Source organism: Ornithorhynchus anatinus, chromosome 21, assembly GCF_004115215.2.
Source record: "Ornithorhynchus anatinus isolate Pmale09 chromosome 21, mOrnAna1.pri.v4, whole genome shotgun sequence".
In the NCBI taxonomy this organism is placed as follows: Eukaryota; Metazoa; Chordata; class Mammalia; order Monotremata; family Ornithorhynchidae; genus Ornithorhynchus; species Ornithorhynchus anatinus.
Genome location: NC_041748.1, coordinates 15,925,755 through 15,941,652, shown reverse-complemented (window position 1 = coordinate 15,941,652; position 15,898 = coordinate 15,925,755). Strand labels below are relative to the sequence as shown.

The following is a 15,898-nucleotide window of genomic DNA, read 5'->3' as shown; positions in this document are numbered from 1 at the left end:
GAAGCCAAGGGACTGCCCCTTAGTCACTCAAAAGACAAGTGGCGGAGCTGAGATGAGAACCCAGGTCCTCTGCCTCCAAGGCCAGGGCTCTTTCCACAGACCACACTGTTTCGTCCGGTGCTCTACACCCAACAGGCACTTAATGAATGCCACTGATCGACTGCTCTCGCCGCTGGAGCCCCCTAACCCGCAGAGCCCCAGCCTCCCCAGGGGACCACCCCCAAATCACACCAGGCCCGGCGGCAGAGTAGCCAGCCGACCCCCAACCCCCAAACCGTTCGAAGCCTTAAAGCACATCTCCTCCAGGAGGCTTTCCCCGACTAAGCCCTCCTTTCCTCTTCTCCCACTCTTTCCTGCATCGCCCTGACTTGCTCCCTTTATTCATCCCCCTCCCAGCCCCACACTACTTATGTCCATACCCATCATTTACTTATTTATGCCTGTCTCCCCACTAGACTAGAAGCTTGTTGTGGGTGGGGAACGTGTCTGTTATACTGTGCTCTCCCAAGCGCTTAGTACGGTACTCTGCACACATCACATGCTCAATAAATACGATTGACTGTCGGGCGAGAGATGACTGAGCTGCTCCCTATGGGGGAGAGCCGGGCACACGCCCACACCGACGGCCGACCCTCTTCTTTTCCGTCTTCGAGAGGGCGGCTCGGACTCACGCTCGGGGATAAGAAGAACGCTCACCTACCTTGTTTGCTATCTGCTGATAATACTTTGGCTGTTCCGAAGTCTGTAATTTGAATGTGCATATCTTCGTTTAGTAAAATATTCTCTGGTTTCAGGTCCCTGAGGACGGAAAAAAAAAAAAGGAAGGAGGTGAAGGGGATTTTTCTGTGAGAAGGTGGGCTGACAGACTGGAACTGCCCTTCAGCGTTCTCTACGGACAGGGCGAAACAAAGACCGACAGCTTCTCCTCGTCCCTGCACATTACTAGGCCAAACCAGTCAGGGACCAGGAGGCTGCTCAAGATTGCAGTACTTAGTACAGTGCCTGGCACACAGTAAGAGCTTTACAACTACCATAATTATCATTGTTATTATTATGGCAAAGGGGCAACGCTGATATCCCCAAAAGGTGGTCAGGCAGGGCCATTCTCCACCCAGGGCAGGCCCGGCCTCTCCACTCCAGTCAGTTTGAGAGCACAAGCTTGGGAGTCAGAAGTCAAGGTCAAGGGTTCTTATCGCGTTTCTGCCTCTTGCCTGCTGCGAGAACAAGGGCAAGTCACTTCACTTCTCTGGGCCTCAGATACCTCAACTGGAACAAGGGGATTGAGACTGCGAGCCCCGCGTGGGACAGCGACTGTGTCCAACTCGATTTGCTTGTATCCACTCCAGTGTTAGTACAGTGCCTGACACATAGTAAGCACTTAAACGCCTTTATTATTATTATTGTTATTATGAGGAAACGAGGACCAGAAACCTTGTGAAACAGGGGCAGGGCCAAAGGGCACAGTTATTCGGAGCCAAACACCCCCTCAAGACCATGAGCTCGACGTGGGCAGGGAATATGTCTGTTGTTACATTGTACTCTCCCGAGCACTTAGTACAGTGATTTGCACACAGTAAGCGCTCAATAAATATGACTGACTGAATGAATGAATGACTCTCCAAGCTGCCAGTGGTGCTGCCGGAGTACGTCACCCCACCAAGACTCCTTCCAGGTCTGGAAGTCGGGCAAAGGATCTGGGTCCAATTCAAGGCCTGGGACGGCAGAACTCTGCCTCCATCGGGTCACCCGCAGCCACTTGAAGGCAAGGTGGGGAGGGATGGGATGGGGTGCCGATGAAGCTGGCCGCTTGGCCCCGGGCCTCAAGGAGACGATTTGTGGGCCCTGGAGGAGTTGACCGTTCATCAGCCTGGCAAGCTGGAGCTTGGTTGGGCAGACCAGGCTGAGAGAAGAACGAGCCATCAGGTATCATCCCGGTGGGCTGAACACCATTTTCCCCCCGGGGGAAACGAAGCCCAGGGAGCCAGGGGAGGGCACGGTGGGATGCCATTGCATCTTCGAGGCCATCCGGCGGGCCAGTGGGTGACAACAATCCCGTACCCTCAGAGGGTTGGCACTGTGGTGCTCGCTCGGGCCTACCGGGATGGGCCAGGCCCCACCCCGGCATTAGAGACAGGGTTGTGTGCAGTAGCTCCACCCCCGTGACACTCAACCTGTCTCGGCTTTCACTGCCGGAAGCAAGAGCACAGGCCTGGGAGTTGGGAGGACCTGGGTTCTAATCCTGGCTCTGCCCCATGTCCGCTATGTGAACCTGGCCAAGTCCCTTCACTCCTCAGGGCCTCAGCTACCTCAACTGTAAAATGGGGATTAAAAAACTGCAAAGCCCCGAGTGGGACAGTGTCTGTGCCCAACCTGATGAGCTTGTATCTACCCCAGTGCTTAGAAGAGTGCTGGACACATAGTAAGTGCTTAACATATATCATCAGCATTACTATTATTTGTCTCATTTCTCGCTCGCCTCGGGCAGAACGCTCGGCTGTTCTTTGACATTCCCTCTCCGGCAGCTTGGGGCCGTCCTTCTCTATCACCTTTGTTTTCTTTCAGCCTCCTGACTCGGTTTACGCCCAGGCAAGGCGAACTCCAGCCACCGCCCTCCCTGCCATTATTCCCTCGGCCATTGGAGTGGTCTGCCCTCCCCGACCCCAAAGGACCTGAGGCGTGAGGCTCTTCCTGGGGGCCAAGCACGGGGCTTGCGGGGAGAGGGAGAGCGGGGATCTTAGCCGCACTTTAAAGAGGGATCCAAGGGGTCACAAATCAGACCTACCATCTGGAGAATGAACACTCTCGCGGGCCCATCCGAACTGCCCAACACGAACTTCGTCCCATTACTGCCCCAGACCCCAGTGGGGAAAGGGGAAAGTTGGGGGCAGGAGAGACCCAAATAGGAAGTCCAACCCAATGACCAACCGAGACCCTAAATCCTTTTTCCCTTCAAAATTCCAACTTTCAAAGATCCCAGCCGGACCTGTAGATGGTAAGCTCCTCTAGACTCTAAGCTCATTGTGGGCAGGGAATGTGTGTGTTTACTGTTATTTCGTACTCTCCCAAGTGCTCAGTACAGTGTTCTGCACACAGTAAGCACTCAATAAATGCAATTGAATGAAAACGACTGAATGAACGAATGGAGCGAAGGCCATGATGGGCGGGCGAACAGTGAGGTAAACAAAAAAGTTGGCCACCTTTCCTCCAAGGGAGGCCACCTCACTCAGTGGGAAAAGTCCGAGGGTGGGAGTCATCAGAATGCCTGGGTTCCAGTCCTGGGTCCACTAGGTGGCCGGTGACTGGCTGGGGGATTGCAAAGGAAGGCAGTGTGTTACACAAGGGAAGGAGCATGGGGGTCACCTGGGATTTAGTCCCAGTTTGCCATGGGCCGGCTGTGTGACGTTGGGCGAGAAGCAGTATGGGCTAGAGGACTGAACCCAGGCCTGGGAGTCAGAAGGACCTGGTTTCTCATTCGGGCTCTGCCACTAGTCTGCCGTATGACCTCGATCAAGTCACTTCACTTCTCTGGGCCTCAGTTCCCTCATCTGTTAACCTCTGTGGGCCTGCTTCCTCTTCTGTAAAATGGGAGTGGTGGCGATCAGCCGCCCCCGCACCTCACAAGAATGTTGGGAGGAGCAGATGAGGTCGCCGAGTTGTACGTGCTTTGGGAAAATTAGCACCGGTGGCCAGAGGGGCGGACCTCTTCATTGCGAGGGCGGAGAGCAGGGCGGGGGGGCTCGATGGGCAGGGGGACCTACAATAGCCAGGTAAGCTTTCTTGATGGCAGGGATAGGGTCTCCCAACTCTAGTGAACTGGACTCCCCCGGGTGCTCACACCCACAGTGAGCACTCACTAAATAGCACTGTTTAACTGGGGTCAGAAAGCTGCCACTTTGGCTCTTTGTAGCCTTGGTTCAGCCCCCAAAAAACTCTTCCATCTGTCGTTTTCCAAGGGCTTCCTTGAACCCGGGGGTCTGTGCCTGCGGGGCGAAAGACCACCGGCCCCCACGGGGCGGACCAGGAGGAGACTGAGCAAGAATGGGTCTGTCCAAGAAGGAAGGGAAAGCAAGTACCTGTGGATGATCCCCTTTCCGTGCAAATACTCTAGGGCCGAGACAATTTCGGCGGTGTAGAATCGGGTGCATGTCTCGTCGAAAGAACCGATCTTGCGGATGTATTTAAGCAGTTCACCATTCTTGGCGTAGCTGAGGCCAAAATCTGAGGTCGGGGCTAAGGATCAGACCGAGAACCTTCCTCAGACCCGATGAGCCTCAGAGCAGGAGACTGAGGCGACTGAGAGGTACGAGTGTTGGCCGGGTGCCCGCTGAGGTCCCTCTTCTGGGCCAGGCAGTCACAGTCGGCGCCGGAGGCCAGACTGGAAGCCCGGGGAAGCCAAATGGGGCCAAGAAGGCCATCCTGACCCATCTTCCTCCTGACCAAACCCTCCTGAGCTCCAAAAATGCTTCCCCTCCTTTCCACCAACCTTCCAATCTACAGGGCGGGTACTCCCTCACCCCTCCAGGGTTTTGTGGGGGGGTTTTCACTTTTTTTTTTTTTAGACATGCATAGACTTTTCTGAAAAAATCGACTGCAACGTCAAAAATAGCCAGGGGTGATGAGATTTTCTGCCGGACCTTTTCTCTTCTCTGAGACTGCGCTGTCGCTAACAGAACGGAAGGGCTCTCTCGTCCACCACTTCCGGGGGGACGGGGGACTCAAAGGATACAGAGCTTCTCATCATCCTGAAAGGTAAAGTAGAGTTTTACAAAGAATGGGTGATCCAGGCGGGACATCACGTCTCTCTCTCGGGTGACATAGGGTACCTTGTTTTCTTTGATGATGTGGCGCTTCTCTAGAATTTTAACTTCGAAACAGAACACAACAACCAACCGGTCAGCAACAACAACAAAGAGACACTTGACCTCGAGACCTCCCTTGTCGATGAAGCCAACGCTACACAGGCAGGTTTTTCCAGGCTTGACAGGACGAGCCTTCTAACCCCTCCCATGCCATCCCGCGCCATCCCAGGCTGACTTTACCCCACGCCCGCATGCCCGGGGGTATGTGACGGACTCTCCACCAGGTCGGCAACCCGGAAACTTTGAGGAATCGTTACTTACTGGCGTATTCTCTTGAGGTTGCCAATTCTCGAGCCAAGACGACCTGGTATGGGGAGGGGGTGGAGAAGGAGGGAGGGAGGAGAGGGGAAGCAAAGCACATGATGGAACGGAACCGTTTCAAATTCAGCCCCATGCCACCTTGTAGCCAATCACAGCGGTGGTTTGAGGTGATTTCGGCTTTTTTCTGGGCTCCGGGGGATGGGAGGAGGGGCTTACTGGGCCACCCCACTGGCCGGGGGGATTGCAAAGGGAGGCAGTGTGGTCCACAGGGGAAGGAGTTTGGGGGTTACCTGGGATTTAGTCCCAGTTCGCCATGGGCCAGCTGTGTGCCCTTGGGGAAGAAGCCTAGTGGATAGAACCCAGGCCTGTGAGTCAGAAGGACCTGGCTTCTCATCTGGACTCTGCCACTTGTCTGCTGTGTGACTTTGGGCATGTCATTCCACTCCTCTGGGCCTCAGTTACCTCATCTGTAAAATGGGGATTACGACTGTGAGCTCCATTTGGGACATGGACTGTGTCCAACCTGATAAGCCTGTATGTACCCCAGCACTTTATAATAATAATAATAATTGTGGCATTTGTTAAACGCTTACTATGTGTCAGGCAGTGTACTAAGCACTGGGGTGGATATAAGAAAATTGGGTTGGCCACGGTCCCTGTCTCACTTGGGGCTCACAGCCTTAATCCCCGTTTCACAGATGAGGTAACTGAGGCCCAGAGAAGTGAAGTGACATACCCAAGGTCACACAGCAGACATGTGACAGAGTCGGGATCAGAACCCATGACCTTCTGACTCTCTGGCCTTTGCTTTATCCACTTCATCAAGCTATGGTGCCCGGCACATAGCGAGCACTTAATGGATACCATAAAAAAGTCATTTCAGCACTCTGTGCCCCATATTCTGTCCCTTGAATATGGGGGCGGGGAAGATATCCCAATGATCCTTCCCTCCCTCTTAGATACACCATGATCCCAGTGATCCTACAGACTGTATCCAATCTACTCGAACCACATCTACGCTAGTGCTTAGGATGTAGTGGATAAAAGCAAAAGCAGCATGGTCTAGTGGAAAGACCCTGGGCCTGCGAGTCAGAAGGTCATGGGTTCTAATCCCGGCTCTGCCGCTTGCCTGCTGTGTGACCTGTGTCACTTCACTTCTCTAGGCCTCAGTTCCCTCATCTGGAAAATGAGGATTAAGACTGTGAGCCCCATGTGGGACAGGGACTGTGTCCAACCCGATTTGTTTGTATCTCTCCCAGTGCTCAGAACAGTGCCTGGCACATACTAAGAGCTTAACCAGTACTACTACTATTATTATTATTAGTGAATATACTTAGTAAGTACCATCCTAATCATTGGCAAATTCTCGTCATTGAGATCGCTTCTTCGCATCCCGGGACAAGGACTCTTTATGGCAACAGAGCCCTCGAGTCACTCACACCCGGGCACCAAGAGGAAAGTCTTCCCCTGCGGACCGAATGCAAACCAAGTCTCAAGAGCCAGGCCTGCCCTGGGGAGTCGATCTCCCCACCTGCCTAGCCCCAAGCCGGCCCAGAGAGGCCAAGCCCAGATGGCCCAAGGACACAGGGAGGCCTGGGAGGATGGGGGGCTTCAGAGAGGTCTGTACAACCCAGATTAGAAAGTCTCAAGCCTCAGGAGCTGAGATGAGCGAGGCCAGGAATTTGTGACTTGTGACAGCCCGGCCAGGGGATGGGAGTGAAAGCCCCCCGACCCCGGTGCCCTCCGTGCTCATTAGGCTCAGCCCCTCCCACCTTGCCTCGCTCCTCTCCCACTACAACCAACCCGATTTGCCTGTATCCACCCCAATGCTTAGAACAGTGACTGGCACAGAGTAAGCGCTTAACAAATACCACAATCATCATCATCACCAGCCCTCACATTTTGCCCTTCTAACGCCAACCTTCTCACCATAACTCCATCTCGTATCTCACCATCAGTTCCTAATTCCTGCACAGAGCTCTCTCCCCATAAACCCCATCATCAGTGGTATTACTGACATCTTACCGTGTGCAGAGAACCTTACTAAACGTTTAAGAGAGTACAGTACAACAAAGTTGGTCGATGCGTTCCCTGCCTACAACGAGCTTACGTACCCAACTGACCCCCATTCTCCCCACCTACAAGGCCCTCCCAGAATCACATCCCCTCCAGGAAGCCTTCCCTGACTACCATCTCACCTCCTTACCCCTAGTCTCCACTCACTTTTCGTCACTAATGCACAGGGAATGTGTCCACCTATTCTGTTACATTGTACTCCCCCAAGTGCTGAGTAGACTGTTTGGCACACAGTAAGCGCTCAATAAATACCACCGAATGATTGAAGGATACTGACTCCAACGCTACAGCTGTTATATTTACACCCTTTTATTATCCTGCTTCCCCTAACTGCAACTGATTTTAAAGTCTGTCTCCCCGATAAGGCTGTAAACTCCCCGTGGGCAGGGATTGTGGCTAACCACACTGAATTGAACTTCCCCAAGCACTGAGTAGAGGGCTCTACTCGAGTAATACCATTGATTTTTTGGATGGTATTTAAGTGCTCACACGTGCTAAGCCCTGTTCTAAACACTGGGGTAGACAGAAGTTAATCAGGTCAGAATGGAATCCCTGACTTGCCTGGAGCTCACGGTCTAAGCTCACCACTCAATCACAGATAGATTGACTTGACTGAAAGGAGAGGGGGCTCTATAGTGGACGAGCCTTCTCAGTCGCCAGCAAAGCCCTGGGACTGAGGGGAAGCGGCTTGGTCTAGTGGCAAGAGCACGGGCTTGGGAGTCAGAGGATGGAGGTTCTAATCCTGGCTCCGCCATTTTGACTCCTGGGTGATCTTAGGCAAGTCACTTCACTTCTCTGGGCTTCAGTTTCCTCAGTTGTAAAAAGGGGATGAGATCCCTGCCCTACGTGCCTCTTAGACCGACTGTGAGCCTTGTAGGAATGGAGCGGGGGGAGGGTTTGAGGTTTTCACCGACGAGTTTTCCCAGTGCTTAGCACAGTGATTCGGCACAAAGGCTAATTAATGAGAAGGACCACAGAGCAAGCTGAGACTTACTATATGTCAGCTAAGTACTAAGTATTGGGGTGGATACAAACAAATCGGATTGGGCGCACTACCTGTCCCACCTGGGGCTCACAGTCTCAATCCCCATTTCCCAGATGGAGTAACTGAAGCCCAGAGAAGTGAAGTGACTTGCTCAAGGTCACCCAGCAGACCAGTGGAGGAGCCGGGATTAGAACCCATGACCTTCTGACTCCCAGGCCTGGGCTCTATCCACTACGCCATGCTGCTTCTCTGATGAGGCAGATCATCTAACTCCCGGGCAACCAGAAGAGGGGTTTTCCTTGGATTTCTCAGCCAGTCCCATGGAACCGGCACCTTTTCTCCTGGGGGTCACAGGCCCGGAGCTGGACAGGTTAGTCAAAGTCAAGTGAAGCAGCCTAGCATAGTGGACAAAGCACGGGCCTGGGAGTCAGAAGGTCATGGGGTCTAATCCCAGCTCCTCCACTTGTCTGCTGTGTGGCCTTGGGCCAGTCACTTCACTTCTCTGTGCCTCCGTTACTTCATCTATAAAATGGGGACTGAGGCTGTGAGTCCCATGTGAAACAGGGACTGAGTCCTACTCAATTTGTCTGTATCCACTGCAGGGCTTAGTACGGTGACTGGCTCACATTAAGTGCATAACAAACACAATTATAATTATTATTATGTGGGCTTTGGTCACCAAGATACAAATTCGCTGAAGAATGACGGAGGATCAATTTACAGGTCAAACTGAGGATGGGGCCCGAGGGGGGTCTTGGGGAAGGCAGGATCCCCACAGAGGGCAGCTGAGGCAGGGAAAAAGGGAGAAGTCTGGAGTTCAGCCTTTCCTCCACTGCACCCCATCCTCCACCCGGTCACCCCAGGGAAGGAAGGGCCCAGGGGCTCCCCAGACAGCGTGGCCTGAATAGTGCCCCCCGACCCCAACCCACCCACCTCCCCCCAAGCCCAGGTCTCCCTGCCGCCGCCAGCCTGGCCCCGAGCCCCTCCGCCCTGTCGGCAGGGCGACCTCCGACACAGACCGGTCAGCCAGAGGCTCGGGGGCTGCCGCTCGCCAACCCCCGAGGCCAAGCTGACTCGCGGCCTCCTACGCTCCCCCATCTGGTGCCCGGCCCCCAGCGGGACTCACAGTGGAGAAGGACCCCTCGCCGAGGATCTTCCCGAACTTGAAGTCCTCGGGCCGCTTCTTGCGCGGCTGCTGCGGCGGCTGTGGGTGCTGAGAGGGCTGTGGTGGGGGCTGCTGGGCCGGGGTCTGGGGGAGGGGACCGGGCCGGGGCTCGGCCGTGGCAGCGCCGTCCATGCTGGCTCCCTGGCGGGCGGCGTCGCTCGGTGCTCTCACCATGGATGGGGATGGGCAGGGGCGCAGAACCACGCCCGGCTGGATGGGGACGGCATCATACTAGAAAGGAAAGGCGAGACGGGCGGGGGTTAAGGGTGGAGGGTCGGCTACCCCCCACTCCCAAACTGTAGGGGACAACCACTTGGAGTCCCCTCTCTTCTCTGCATTCATTCATTCATTCATTCAATCGTATTTATTGAGCATTTACTGTGTGGAGAGCACTGTACTAAGCACTCAGGAACAATAAACACATTTCCTGTCCAAAACGAGCTTCCAGTCAAGAGGGGGAGACAGACATTAATAGGAATAAATTAATGACAGATGTGGACATAAATGCTGTGGGGCGGGTGGGGTGAATAAAAGGAGCAAGTCAGGGCGACGCAGAAGGGAGTGGGAGAAGAGGAAAGGAGGGCTTAGTCAGGGAAGGCCACTTGGAGGAGATGGGCCTTCAATAAGGCCTTTGAAGGAAGGAATAGTCTGTCAGATTTGAGGAGGGAGGGCGTTCCAAGCCAGAGGCAGGACTTGGGCGAGAGGTTGGCGGTGAGAGAGATGAGATTAAGGTACAGTGAGTAGGTTGGCATTAGTGGAACCAAGTTTGCGGGCTGGGCTGGAGTAGGAGAGCAGCGAGGTGAGGAAGGAGGGGGCTAAGGGGTGGAGGGCTTTAAAGCCGACGGTGAGGAGTTTTTGTTTAATGTGGAGGTGGATGGGCAGCCCCCGGAGTTGTGTCTCCCCCACTCTGTGTCTCCTCCCCCTCCTCTTCCCCCGCTCCTTTCCAGGAGGTGGAGGGGCCCCTCCGTTCTCCGTGCCACGGCCAGAAGGGGTCATTTTGTGCTGCTGAAGTGAGATCCACTCCGCCGGGGGGGTCTGAAGGTCAGAGAAGCCACCACCAACGGGCTTCCCGTCCTTGGCTTATGCTTCCCGTGGGCGGAGGCGGCACGTCCTACGTTTCTTACCAACATTTTCACGTTTTACCCACATATTTGATCTGTCACCAAATCCTGCCTGTTCCCCCTTCTCCATCCAAACTGCTATCACGCAGATCCAAGCACTTATCCTCTCCCACCTGGACTACCGCATCAGTCTCCTCGCTGATCTCCCAACCTCCTGTCTCTCCCCACTTCAGTCCACACTTGACTCTGCTGCATGAACCATTTTATCAACAACAACGTTCAGTTCACATCTCCCCACTTCTCAAGAACCTCCAGCGGTTGCCCATACTGATGCCTGTTTACTTGTATTGATGTCTGTCTCCCCAGCTCTAGACTGTGAGCCCGGTGTGGACAGGGATCGTCTCTCTTTATTTTCCAAGTGCTTAGTACAGTGTTCTGCACATGCTAAGCACTCAATAAATATGATTGAATGAAATACGATGAATGAGAAGCAGCATGGCTTAGTGGAAAGAACACGGGCTTGGGAGCCACAGGTCAAGGGTTGTAATCCTGGCTCTGCCACTGATCAGCTGTGTGAATTTGGGCACATCACTTGACTTCTCTGGGCCTCAGTTACCTTATCTGTAAAATGGGGATTAAGACTGCAAGCCCCACGTGGGACAACCTGATTACCTTGTATCTACCACAGGGCTTAGAAGAGTGCTTGGCACATAGCGCTTAACAAATGCCTTCATTATTATTATTATCATCTCCTCCAAGAGGCCTTCCCTTATTAAGCCCTCCTTTCCCCAGCCGGCCTTCCCTTCTCTGCCATCTATGGACTTGGATCTGTGACCTTTGGACATTTCATATTCACCCCACCCCCAGTCCCCCAGCATTGATGTGTAGATCTTTAAATTACACATTAAAAATTACTTATTTATGCATATTAACATCTGGCTCCCCCTCTAGACTATAAGCTCACGGTGGGCATGAAACATGTCTGCTAATTTGTCGTACTGAGCTCTCTCGAGTGCTCAGTACAGTACTATTGAATGAATGAATGCTCTACACAAAGTAAGCACTCAATCAATACCATTGATTGATTTCGCCAGAAGTCGCTCCCAGACCACCTAAAGGAGAAGCTGAGCAGGGAGGGGTAGGCTAAGCTTTCCTGAGGATCCACCCCCTGCCGGGGTCTGCCATCTAACAAGCCGAGGGCACTTGTCAGCTGTGTGACCGTGGGCGAGTCACTTCACTTCTCTGTGCCTCAGTTCCCTCATCTGTAAAATGGGGATTAAGACTGTGAGCCCCACGTGGGACGACCTGATTCCCCTGTGTCTACCCCAGCGCTTAGAACAGTGCTCGACACATAGTAAGCGCTTAACAAATGCCAACATTATTATTATTATTATTAGAGTCGCCCTGCCTCAGTCTTGCGGCTTCAGGATTGAGATCCCTGAGCTCAGGAAAGAACTGCAGAAATGGTGACCACCGGTCTGTCTAGCACCACGCATGATCTTGACCCTGGCTGGTGAGGGGTGGGGGTACATGGCAAATGCACATTAGGCTGTTTGTGTGTAGGATGCTTTTGCGGGCTAAGAATCTGTGGCACAGTGAGAAACCCCCTTACCTGCTCCCCACAGTTTTCCCTCTTCTCTGAGCCCATGAGAAAAATCAGGCAAGGGGACACAGGGCCAGAGATTCACTCTATATCCGGCCTTTCCTGTATGTGACTCCCTGACCATCCCGCAACTCCCTAATAATAATAATAATAATAACAATTACAGTCTTCGTTAAGTGCTTACTATGTGCCAGGCACTACTATTCTAAGTGCTGGGGTAGATACAAAATAATCAGGTTGGACACAGTCCCCGTCCCACATGGGGCTTGCAGTCTTGATCCCCATTTGACAGATGAGGGAACTGCAGCCCAGAGAAGTCAAGTGACTTGCCCATTGTCACACAGCTGACAAGTGGCAGAGCCGGGACTAGAACCCATGACCTTTTGACTCCCAGGCCTGGGCATTAGCCACTATCTCATGAGTTGAAAGATACAGTTCCTGCCCACCAAGAGCCGACAGTCTAATGAGGGAGACAGCTATTACAATAGATTATGGACCGAGGGGGGAGAGTCAAGTATCAGCAAGATACGAACCTAAATGCTGTGAGATATCAAAAAGTGAGTATCAAAGGGTATTTAAAAGTGTGTAGTTAATGCGGAGGAGCAGGTAGCGGGGCGGGGGAGAAGAACCATTCAGGGAAGGCCAGCATTTTCAGAGGATGGGACCTGCGGGAACGATCCCAGAAGTTGCCGTGCTACGGAGTGAGGACCACAGGAACAGCGAGCCGATGTTCCGCACCCTCCCTCGGCGACTCGTGCTTCTCCCTCAGATTCCCGGGCTGCTCTTTTGTATTCAATCGTATTTACTGAGTGCTTACTGTGTGCAAAGCACTGGACTAAGCGCTACAGAGAGTTCAACAGAACAGATGCATTCCCTGCCCACAATGAGTTTACAGTCTAGAGTGGGAGACAGATACCAATATGAATAAATGAATAAATTGCAGATAAATACGTAAGTGCTGTGGGGGTGGGGGATGGATAAAGGGAGCAAGTCAGGGCGACAGAAGGGAGTGGCAGAAGAATTAAGGAGGGGCTAGTCCAGGAAGGCCTCTTGGAAGAGATGTGTCTTCAGTAAGGCTTTGAAGTGAGGGGAGAGTCACTGTCTGTCAGATATGAGGAGGGAGGGCGTTCCAGGCCAGAGGCGGGACGTGGGCGAGAGGTTGGTGGTAAGATAAATGAGACCAAGGTACAGTGAGAAGGTTGGCATTAGAGGAGCAAAGTGTGTGGGCTGGGTTGTAGTTGGAGAGCAGCGAGGTGAGGTAGGAGGGGGCAAGGGGACTGAGTTAAAGCCAGTGGTGAGGAGTTTCTGTTTGTTGCGGAAGTCGGTGGGCAATCACTGGAGTTTCTTGAGGAGCGGGGAAACACGGACTGAAGGATTTTGGAGAAAAATGATCCAGGCAGCACAGTGAAGTATGGACTGGAATGGGAAAGTCAGCAAGTTGACTGATACAGTAATCGAGGAGGGAGAGGACTAGTGCTTGGGTTAATATGGTAGCAGTTTAGATGGAAAGGAAGGGGCGGATTTTGGGCAGGGCAGCGAAGGGCCGGTCAGCTCCCTGCACAGGGATCCCCTCTAACTGGCCCGTGGGGTGCCTTGCCTTCCGCCCGCCCTGGACGTAGAGGCGCCCGACGGCAACGCGCGTCACGGGGAACACCGGGCTGGGACTGGCGCCCCACGTTGGCAAGAGGGACCTGTGGATGGTGCAGGGCAGGTGGTGGCCTTATCGGCCCCATTTCCGGGCACAGGTGGATCCCCGCTGGCCCTGGCGAGATAAGGAGGGAAGGTTTTCGGGGGCGGAGGCCTGCTCAGAGCCCTACCCACCTTCCTCTTTCGGCACACCCGCTCCCAGGGGAGGGTACCTGGAATGAGATCCCAGAGAGAGGGGAGGGACCCAGGGGTGTCATGCTAACATAACCCTCCCTACTTCAACACTTCACCCTTGGGGCCCCAGTAAGCTCCTTGTGGGCAGGGAATGTTTCAGTTTATTGTTGTATTGTCCTCTCCCACACACTAAGCCTCAATAAATACAACCCAATAAATTAATCTATCCTTATTATTACTATCATGATTCTTAACAATAATAAAAGTAAAGAGCGTAATGATTGTGGAATTTATCAAGCACTAACTAGGTGCCAAACACTGGACTAAGTACTGGGTAGACAGGAGATCATCTGGTCTCATGTGGGGCTCAAAGGCTAAACAGAAGGGACAGCAGGTACTGAATCCCCACTTTGCAGATGAGGGAACTGAGGCCCAGCGAAGTGACTTGACTAAGGTCACACAGCAGGAAAGTGTAGAGCCGGGTTTAGAACCCGGGTCTTCTTTCCACTAGGTCATGCTGTTTCTTAGGGGACCTGGAAAAATTCCCCACTGCCTCCCCAAGATCTGCTCTCCCTCCTAGGAGAACTGAGAGCCCCTTGTTGGGTAGGAACTGGGCCCAATCTGATTCTCTCCTATTTACCCCACCGCTCAGGACAGTGCTTGGCACATAGACCGTAAGCTCCTTGTGGGCAAGGAACGTGCTCATCGACCCTACTGTACTGAACTCACCCAAGCACTTAGTACAGCACTCTGCACACGGAACTCAGTAAATACCATCAACCAAACACCGCCATCGCTATTACTATCCCCATAGGAGTTGAAACTCTTTGTGGGCAGGGAATGTACTTTGTGCTTCTAATGGCAGTATTTGCTAGGCACTTATTATATGCCAGACACTGTACTAAGCCCCAGGGTGGATATAAGTAAATCGGGTTGGACCCAGTCCTTGTCCCACATGGGGCTCACAGTCTCAATTTCCATTTTATAGATGAGGGAACTGAGTCCCAGAAAAGTGAAGAGACTTGCCCAGCATCACACAGTCAATACGTAGAGGAGCTGGAATCAGAACCCGGGTCTTCTGATGCCCAGGCCCAGGGATCTTTCCACTTAGGTCACACTGCTGCTCGGTACTGCAGGACTGGGCTCCAAATGACAAAGGACGAATATCAGAGTGGGTGTAAAAATCGGATCAATGGCAAATGTCTGCATGAGCCCAGTGGGAGTTCAGCGATTTGGCCGGGTGGCCGCCTCCCAACCTGGGAAAGGAACACGGCCCCGAGCCTAGGGGCAGAGACCACATCTACCAACACTGCTATATTGGACTCTCCCAAGCCAAAAGTTCAGTGCTCTGCATGCCCTAAGTGCTCAATAAAAACCACCGATTGATTATTTGAATTTTTCATGAGCAAGCCAGGGAACGGAGGAGGGAAGAGGAGGAGAGGGGCCAGTGTGGGGGGAGCGGGAAGGGGAGGAGAGGGGCCAGTGCAAGGGAGTGGGAAGAGGAGGAGGAGAGGGGCCGGAGGAGAGGGGCCAGAGGAGAGGGGCCGGTGCGGGAAGCAGATGGAGGAGAAAAGGGGTTAGTGCTGGGGAGCTGAGGGAGGAGGAGGAGGAGAGGGGTTGGTGTCAGGGGAGTGGGAGGAGGAGGGGGCCATTGTGGGGGAGTGGGAGGAGGAGAGGGGCTGATGCCAGGGAGTGGGAGGAGGAGAAGGAGGGAGGCCGGTGCCTGGGAAAGGGAGGAGGAGGAGAGGGGCCAGTGCCGGGGAGAGCTGAGGGAAGAGGAGGAGGAGAGGGGCCGGTGCAAGGAGAGCTGAGGGAGGAGGAGGAGAGGGGCCGGGGCAGAGGGGCTGAGGGAGGAAGAGAGGGGCGGTGCAGAGGGGCTGAGGGAGGAGAAGGAGAGGGGCCGGTGCAGAGGAGCTGAGGGAGGAGGAGAGGGGCCGGTGCAGGGAGAGCTTGAGGGAGGAGGAGGAGGAGGGGGGCCGGTGCTGGGGAGCGGGAGAAGGAGAGAGGCCGGTGCAGGGCAGCGGTGAAAGGAGAAGGCCTGGTGCGGGGGAGCTAGGGGTGGGGAGG

General features: G+C 53.8%; 1 protein-coding gene across 2 annotated transcripts in view; it reads right to left on the bottom strand.

Annotated features, from left to right (window-relative positions):
• The window catches only part of PDPK1 (3-phosphoinositide dependent protein kinase 1), a 59,549-nt gene that overhangs the window by 20,936 nt on the left and 22,715 nt on the right, over window positions 1–15,898 (bottom strand). For both annotated transcript variants that reach the window (XM_029048889.1, XM_029048890.2), the window contains exons 2-6: window positions 9,308–9,577; window positions 5,121–5,163; window positions 4,727–4,864; window positions 4,074–4,218; window positions 701–798 (exon numbers count right to left, since the gene is read on the bottom strand). In XM_029048889.1, the coding sequence (XP_028904722.1) occupies window positions 701–798; window positions 4,074–4,218; window positions 4,727–4,864; window positions 5,121–5,163; window positions 9,308–9,577 (694 nt within the window). The remainder of the gene's footprint in view (window positions 1–700; window positions 799–4,073; window positions 4,219–4,726; window positions 4,865–5,120; window positions 5,164–9,307; window positions 9,578–15,898) is intronic.